The 9,132-nt window shown below is 46.3% G+C and overlaps 1 protein-coding gene across 1 annotated transcript; it reads right to left on the reverse strand.

The window, feature by feature from the left end:
* Positions 1-8,080: 8,080 nt before the first annotated feature.
* On the reverse strand, positions 8,081-8,635 carry LOC107971528 (peptidyl-prolyl cis-trans isomerase A). The gene has a single exon (XM_054678258.2). The coding sequence runs from the start codon at positions 8,633-8,635 to the stop codon at positions 8,138-8,140; it is 498 nt and encodes a 165-aa protein (XP_054534233.1). The 3' UTR covers positions 8,081-8,137.
* Positions 8,636-9,132: the final 497 nt, after the last annotated feature.

A 9,132-nucleotide genomic window follows, 5' to 3' on the forward strand; every position in this document is an offset into this window, starting at 1 on the left:
AGGCTGGTCTCAAAGTCCTAGGCTCAAGTGCACCCAGCCTACACGTGGCTGCCTTCTGAGAGGATCTAGCAGGTAGTTTAACATGTTCCTGATAATTCGGGCATCTCTGTGATTGTCAATGCTGGGCACCATGTAGTGCTGTCCATGGAGGTGGAGATGGTGGAAGCTCGGAGGACTAGAGGACTATTTGCCCCCCCGCTAGAGGGCTCCAATCTGTTTTTCTTCTGCATTAATTCTATGGCATCCACTCCTCTCACACCCTATTATTTCTGGTAGTGTCCCAGCATCACTACGCCGTGCGTTTTGTCTGCTTTTTCCTAATATATCATTGGTTTGTTAGGATTGGGTCTAGAAGATAAAGACTTGAACAAAAGGCTAAAACGCAGTGCACAGGCTTTATGACATCTGCTCTGCCTCTCTGCCTATTCACATAGGACATTTTTTGCTTATTTCCTTACTCTCAATTTCCTTTCTGACTGTCTGAATGCCAAATAATTAAATCCCTGATTTGGGAACTGTTGCTAATTAATACCTCATTGTCCTTCCTTTTAGGGCTCAGAACCATTTTCTTTTTGATTTCAACAGATTTTCTTCATAGGACACAAGTTAATGTGCAGGTTTCCACAGAGCGGTGGAGACAGACTCAGGATAAAGCAGTGCATGAGGAGAAAGTTCCCAGGACAGGATCCAAGAAGCTCTCAGTGAGGGGAGGGGACCTGAAAGCACAGAGAACAGAAACTGTCTTCATTTATTTTTTAGCCAGTATGCCATTTGCCTATAACCTAATAGTGGTACAGAGGAGGCCAATAATTCATAGCTATTTTATGCACATCAGGGAAAGGAGAATGAAAATACTCTAATAAAAGTCCATGGGAAGTGCAATGGGAGCACAGAGTAATGAGTAATAGACTCTTACATGGAATTTGGGATGGGCTCACAGCAGAGGTGGCATTTAAGTAAACCTTTGAAAGATGAGTACGTTTTCATAAGTAAAGAAAGGAGGGAGGCCACGTGCGGTGGCTCACACCTGTAGTTCCAGCACTTTGGGAGGCCGAGGCAGGTGGATTACAAGATCAGGAGATGGAGACCATCCTGGACAACATGGCGAAACCCTATCTCTACTAAAAATACAAAAATTAGCTGGGCGTGGTGGCGGGCACCTATAATCCCAGCTACTCGGGAGGCTGAGGCAGGAGAATTGCTTGAACCCAGGAGGCAGAGGTTGCAGTGAGCCAAGATTGTGCCATTGCACTCCAGCCTGATGACAGAGTGAAACTCCATCTCAAAAAAAAAAAAAAGAAAGAAAAAAAGGAGGGAAATTTCTAGACTGAGGAAACAGCAAGAGGAAAGGCCTGAAAGGAGGGAAATGCCTAGTTTATTGACAATAAAAAAGTGAGCAAATAATTAGTATACTTTGACTTTTCTGGCTCTTTTGACTGGAAGCCTAGGATCCTTCAGGTAATATGCTTGCTTAAGGCCCCGTTTTCCTTTTCCTTTTTTTTTTTCTTTTTCTTTCTCCAGGTTTATATTTTTGCAACATTCTCACTCATACAAATCATCAGCTACCAACTAGTCATTCAATGGAGCTGAAATTTAGGGTGCACAGGGAAGTAATGAGAAACAGGCCAAGAGTTACCAGGGACCAGACTGATCTAGTCTTACCTAAACACTAGAAGGTTTGGCAGGGTGCAATGGCTCATGCTTGTAATCCCAGCACTTTGGGAGACTGAGGCAGGCAGATCACTTGAGGTCAGCAGTTCAAGAATAGCCTGGCCAATATGGTGAAACCCATCTCTACTAAAAATACAAAAATTAGCCGGGCGTGGTGGTGCATGCCTATACTCCCAGCTACCTGGGAGGCTGAGGCAGGAGAATCGCTTGAACCTGGGAGGCAGAGGTTGCAGTGAGCTGAGATTGCACCACTGCACTCCAGCCTGGGCAACAGAGCAAGACTGTCTCAAAAAAAAAAAAAAAACCCAAACAACAACAACAACAACAAAACACAATGACAACAACAACAAAACACAATGACAACAACAAAAACAAAGTATATCACCCAGAGAGCCATGTTTCCCAAGGCATATTACTGGGAACTGTATTTGTGTGAGACATTTCTTGGAGTTACTAAACCAAAAAAATAAAAACTCCTCTGGTTGATTATATTTTGGAAATATGCTTGGTTTGATGAGGCTAAACAGGTTTCTTTCCTGCAGGACTTGGTGCATTGCAAGGAGGTCAGGGAAACAGAGACAGAGAAGCTGCTTCTCCAAACTTCAGTGACCACACCTGTGTTCCCGCAGCTGAGTGTCTCTCAGAATGGGTGTCTCTTAGGGACACACTGCTGTAGCTCAACACAGGAGCATTGCCAACACTTTGAGCTGGAGAATAACACAAACCACAGATAAGCCTCTTGGAATGACCACTGTGGGGACCTGAAGGTGTGTACTGGAGGCTGGACAAGTGTTGAGGGGCTCCCCTGGCGAGCATCTGTGACAGGTTTGATGAGGCCTGTTCCCAGCAGTGGCAGTGAGGCTGGCATGTCTGGATGACCTCTACCCAGAGGCCCAGCTTTATTGCAGGCTGGCTCTGAATCCTTTCATCTCTGGCCGCAGCCGGACAAAGTGCCAGAGCTGAGCAGCTGCCTCAGTTCTCCAGCCCCTGTGCTCTGAGAGGCCACACAGGGGACAGAGATCAGAGGAGCCGACATCAAAGTGATGCAACTGCCCTCCCAGGAATGCTGTTCTCAACAGAGGAAAAAGAGTGGCGAAATGGGAGCCATGGGCCCTGTCGGGGCAGGACAGGCTTCTAGACCTCATCCTCGTGTTTAACTCCTTTATTTGACGTATGGGGAAACTGAGGCCCAAGAAGGTAAGGGAGTTGCCTAAATTCACACAGCTGGACACATTTTTCAAATAACTCCACTTATCTTACGGTAGTTTTGCATTATTTTTCTCATTGTTAATTTTAATCATTTTTTTTTCAAATACTTATGACTTCACGTCCAGGACCCTCCAATTAATATTGTTGCTCAAGACTCATATTTTTTCTAGATTCACTTTTTTTCAGTAATCAAAAAAAAGCAAATCACTTTCTTTTGATGATCTTGCCTTTGACTTTACGGCAAACTAACAGATTTTAAAACATGAGGAGAATAATGACAGGAACAAGTCCTTTGCCAAGGACTTGTTGTGCCAAAAATATCCCTTACCAAATGGTTTCCTCACTCAATAAATTTTCCCTCGTCCCTCATTTGACAAGTGACCTTCAAAGAAAGGAATCACAAAAGGGAGAAGGCAGCTGCCCTCAGGAGTTGAAGAGGCAGATCTTGATCAACTCGGGGCTGAGCAGAGGAAACCTCAAGCCTAGTTCTGTGCTAGCTTTGGGCCCTTGAGGAAGTCAGAACCCTTCCTTTTGTGGGTCCTTTGAGTTTCTTGGCCTGGTGGTCAAGATCCTTCGTATGTGTCCCTAGCCTATGTCCCCAGCCTTTCCCTCTTACGTCCCCATAGCCAACTTCTGATCCAGCCAGATGTCCTTCATGGTCACCAGCATTGGCAGGCCTCTCCCACCTTTCCCCTGCTCCAGTCTTGCTCACCTGGGAGATCCTTCTGCTATTCTAGTTATTATTCTATTCTTCAAGTTCCTGCTTCTTTCCTGAGGCCTTCCTTGGCTTCTCCAATGCAAATTATTGTACAGTTCTCTTGAATGCTCAGTACTTGATAGGATGGCCAAGACGGATGGGTTCTTACAGGTTATTACCTTCAGCCCTTTTGTTTTATAGGGGAGAAAACAGAGGTACAGAATGGGAAAATAATTTGCCCAAAATCACACAATAAACGAATGGGGCTAGCTTTCCTGATTCCAGACTCATGCCCAGTTTACAATATCAAGAAAGTTGATACTATTACATTCATTTGCCACTTGTAAGAATTATAAAAACCCATATTCTCACACCTTGTATGTTAACATCATCATTAATCCTCTTAGCCATTAATTCATTCAGGTATTCACTAATTTAAGCAGCCAACATGTATGAGGGCCAATGTCCAGGCACTGAACTGTGCTAGATACTAAGTATTGCTACTATTTCCATTTCATAGTGGAGGAATCTGACTATGACGAGTTCTGTGATTGCCTCTAATTTACTGAATGAGTTGGGTCTCTTCAGGAAATAGAACTAACTCAGATGGTTTCAATAAAGGAGCTCTTTCCAGAGGTGTAGACAGAATTAAAGGAAGACAAGAAATGTTGAGGCACTGAGACCCCAGCGACAGTGAGAAGCTGAGGTCAGGAGGGCAGAGAGAGGACATAACCTCCCTGAGGCCCAGTAAGCAATGGAATGCAGTCCGCGGAGCTGCAGGGATTGAGGTGCAGAGCTGCTGCCAGAGGTCAAGCTGGGGCAGAGGGGAAGAAACCCTGTCCTCACCCCCAATCTCTTTCCAGGGATTTAGGGGGTTAAAACCTTGTCCTCACCCCCAATCTCTTTCCAGGGATTTAGGGGGTTAAAACCCTGTCCTCACCCCCAATCTCTTTCCAGCTCTCCCTTTGGGCAGAGCTCAACCAGAAGATAGACCACAGAGAGCCCAGAGTAGGCAGTCCATAGAGGTCAGCCCCTGGGGCGCAGAGCAGGGTGGACAGTGGCTCTAGAAGCTAGCGGAACTCTCCAAACTCATACACAGCTGGAAGTGGGGGAGCTGGGATGCCACAAGCCTGTGTTCTTTCTTCTGTACCACGTGGCTTGCTCGTGCTTATGTCCTTCTGTTCATTCATTCAATCTTTTGTTCAGGCTATAAATACACTGAGCACGCACTCACTCCTGGCCAGCCTCTGTGCATATGTCTCATTTCCCTCCCCAGATCATGAAGCTCAGACCTTGCCTTTTTATTGTTTGTTTGTTTGTTTGTTTTTGAGACAGAGTTTTACTCTGTCACTCAGGCCGGAATGCGGTGGCACGATCTCGGCTCACTGAAACTTCTGCCCCCTGGGTTCAAGCGATTCTCCTGCCTCAGCCTCCTGAGTAGTTGGGATTACAGGTGCCTGCCACCACACCCGGCTAATTTTTGTGTTTTTAGTGGAGATGGTGTTTCACCATGTTGGCCAGGCTGGTCTCGGAACTCCTGACCTCAAGTGATCTGCCCACCTCGGCCTCCCAAAGTGCTTGGATTACAGGCGTGAGCCACCACACCCAGCCCAGACCTTGCCTTTCTTATCTTGGCATTCCCCTTGGTGCCAGTCTTGGTCCTTGATGCATGGTAGGCATTCACCCCATTTTGTTGTTTAGTAAATAGGTCCACTAAATACCACTCTGCCTTATACCAAGGATGTGGCCACAGAGAAAGCCAAGACAGCCGGCTTTCATTCTTGGAGGCACCAGAAGGGAGTGCTCCTGCACTCATCACTAAGTCACTTTCTTGTCTTGGAGTGAGAGTGTGGATTCTACGCGAGGGCTGATGCCTCTGATGCTCTGGAAATTTCCACCGCTTCCAATAGCATGAAGCTCTGGGGCTGGGGTCTCACTTCCACAGTATCTCTGCTCTACTGAGTTCTTCCGAGCTCTCAGCTCTCATCTGGCCTGCAGAGTCTCAGGGCTATTTCTTTGAGGGTTGTGGCGGAGCTGATGAAAGCAAAGTTTACCACTTTCCTTCAAACACGAGGCCGCCACGTCCTCTGCACCGGGTGATCAATGTTGAGGTTTGAACGGCCTTCCCTTGTAGATCCTGCTGGGCCACAGCAAACGATGACTGTGTGTATAACAGCCCACCCTCTGTTTAAACACTATCCATGCGAATGTCAATAAGAATCCAAAGACCTGAAGACAGTGGTCATTGGCATTCAGCTTCTGAGTAGTAGTAGTTGCACATTTCCTTCCTTCCTTCCTTCCTTCCTTCCTTCCTCCCTCCCTCCCTCCCTCCCCCCTCCCTTCCCTTCCCTTCTTGTCCCTCCCTTCTCTCCCTCCCTCCTTTCCTCCATCCCTTTCTGACTTCCTCCCTCCTTCCCTCCCTTTCTCCCTTCTGGAAAAGGGCAAAAGAATCAATGCAAACTAACCTACCACTTGCTTCTGGTTTTTTTTTTTTTTTAAACTCATCCATCTTTATCTACCTTAAAATAAATTCACAGCATTTAGATACAATAACTAATCTTGTTACTTCACCGATGGAGCTTAGTGAGACCTGGAGGTCATCCTGATGCATCCCTTCCCCTCCTCTTCCATGCCCAAACCCAAGCTGGGGGTTGTCGCAGGTTACAGACTTCGGAAGTGTGCCCGCAGTCCTATATTTGCATGGCCCCTTCACATACATTTTCTTATTTTAATGCAGAAATCGAGTCTGTGGTGTAGCTTTTACCAGTAGGGAAGAGTTCAGCAGTTTGTGACTTGCTCAAGGTCACACAGCCAGTAAGTGGCTGTTTAATATCTGTCCCCCTCCATTAGATCATTAGTCTGATAATGGCCAACAGGGATTATTTCTCTGTTGTTCTTCACTGTATTACCAGGATATAAATATCTTTGTTGAACAAACAAATGAGAAAATGAATGAATGAAAGAAACAACGGCTGGAATCCTATCAGCTTCTGCCAGGTGAGAAGGAGCCAGCCTTTCTGGAGTAGCTTTCCATAGGCCGAACGCTGTCTGAGCCTTCTCTTACTTGTTCCTCACCAGAATCCTAAAAGAGAAATTGAAGCTCAGAGAGGTGAGTTAATTTGCCTGAGGCCACAGAGGTAAAAAGGGACAGACAGGCCTGGAACCATGTTTCTCTGACTCTATTGCAGGTGGCCTCATCCCCACTGCTCGCTGCCTGTTCGGAGATAGGACCTTGACCAGCCCACCCTCCCAGCCTTGCAGCTCTGACTTTTGGTGGACTGGCCTCTTCCATGCTCACTTCTTGGAGGCTCCAACTTTGTTTAAGGCAAATGGAATATGACAAAGGCAACCGCGGCCATCACAATGCCACTCTAAATGCTGGGAGGTTTAAAGTGGGTCCTCATTTTGCAATAAGGCAGGCTTTTATGGAAACTAAGTGTATCCCAGTATTCTAATGATCAATTACTTTAACTACAGTTTTCTTCTTTGTATGCTTTGTAAGTTTTTAATTAATCATGATCATATACCACCTAATTACAAATGGTGGCCTGTGGATGAGTAAAATATCCCCCAAACTGGCTTTCTTCCTCTCTGCTGTGTCGCAAGTTCCACACGATCTTGCCCATGACTGCTGCAAGGTTCCCTCCCACCTGCCTGCCTACATAGGGCGACAGTAGCAGAGGGTGGTGCGATCAGAAAGCCCTTGGATGGTATCCTATGTTAACATTTGCAACTGCAGTGAGTCCTGGAGGACAGCACTGTGGTAGTTTCTTTGACATCACATTGCAAGTTAGTACAGGACCTGGGCTTTCCCTCATCTGCTTTCCACTGACTACCCCCCATCCTCTTTCTGACCACCTGTATGCCCTTTTCCCTAGTCATCACTCATTTTTCCTTTTATTTACTTCCTACTTTCCCACTCCTGGCCTCGTTCTGCCTGGAGGAATGTTCTCTCTTTCTGTTTCCAAACTCTGCTGAATTTTTGTTGCTGTTGTTATTTAGTTTTTATTTCATAATCATAAACTTAACTCTGCAATCCAGCTAGGCATGGAAGGGAATAAGGAAAACATGGAACCCAAAGGGAACTGCAGTGAGAACAGAAAGGTTATAGGATACTGTGAGCAAATGGGGTGGAGGGGACAATATGGTTTGTCTGTGTCCCCATTCAAATCTCAACTTCAATTGTATCTCCCAGAATTCCCATGTGTTTTGGTAGGGGCCTACGGGGAGGTAATTGAATCATGGGGGCTGGTCTTTTTAGTGCTATTCTCATGACAGTGAATAAGTCTCATGAGATCTGACGGTTCTATCAAATGTTTCCACTTTTGCTTCTTCTTCATTTTTCTCTTGCCACCACCATGTAAGAAGCGCCTTTTGCCTCCCACCATGATTCTGAGGTGTCCCCAGCCACGTGGAACTGTAAGTCCAATTAAACCTCTTTTTGTTCCCAGTTTCAGGTATGTCTTCTTTATCAGCCCCATAAAAATGGACTAATACGGGGCTACTCTCCTGACCTACAGAAAGAATGGTCTGGTGGTTAAGGTAAAACACAGGTCAAACTTAGCAGAGTTGTCCACAATCAGCAATGGTGATCTTCTTGCTGGTCTTGCCATTCCTGGACCCAAAGGGCTCCATGGCCTCCACAATATTCATGCCCTCTTTCACCTTGCCAAAGACCACATGCTTGCCAATCAACCACTCAGTCTTGGCAGTGCAGATGAAAAACTGGGAGCCATTCGTGTTGGGTCCAGCTTTTGCCATGGACAAGATGCCAGGACGTATATGCTTCAGGATGAAGTTCTCATCATCAAATTTCTCCCCATAGAGGGACTTGCCACCAGTGCCATTATTGTACGTGAAGTCACCACCCTGACACATAAACCCTGGAATAATTCTGTGAAAGCGGGAACCCTTATAATCAAGTCTTTTCTCTCCAGTGCTCAGAGCACGAAAGTTTTGTGCTGTCTTTGAAAGCTTGTCTGCAAATATCCTGAAGGAGACATGGCCCAAGGGCTTGCCACTGACACTGATGTCGAAGAACACAGTGGGGTTGACCATGGCTGGTAGTATGGGGCTCCTGGTGGCAGTGGTGTCTGCCAACTCTGTTAATTTCTTTTTTCTTTTCTTTTTTTTTGAGATGGAGTCTCACTCTGTTGCCCAGGCTGGAGTGCAGTGGCACAATCTCAGCTCACTGCAACCACCGCCTCCTGGGCTCAAGCGATTCTCCTGCCTCAGCCTCCCGAGTAGCTGAGATTATAGGCGCACTCCACCATACCTAGCTAATTTTTGTATTTTCTTTTTCTTTTCTTTTCTTTTTTTTTGTTTTGAGATGGAGTTTCGCTCTTGTTGCCCAGGCTGGAGTACAATGGCGTGATCTCGGCTCACCACAATCTCCACCTCCCAGGTTCAAGTGATTCTCCTGCCTCAGCCTTCCCGAGTAACTAGGATTACAGGCATGCGTTGCCATGCCTGGCTAATTTTGTATTTTTAGTAGAGACAGGGTTTCTCCATGTTGGTCAGGCTGGTCTTGAACTCCCGACTTCAGGTGATCCACC

Source organism: Pan troglodytes, chromosome 12 (assembly GCF_028858775.2).
Source record: "Pan troglodytes isolate AG18354 chromosome 12, NHGRI_mPanTro3-v2.0_pri, whole genome shotgun sequence".
NCBI classification, from domain to species: Eukaryota; Metazoa; Chordata; class Mammalia; order Primates; family Hominidae; genus Pan; species Pan troglodytes.

Coding starts and splice junctions, on each gene's coding strand:
- LOC107971528 (XM_054678258.2), bottom strand. CDS start 8,635: ATGGTCAACCCCACTGTGTTCTTCGACATCAGTGTCAGTGGCAAGCCC.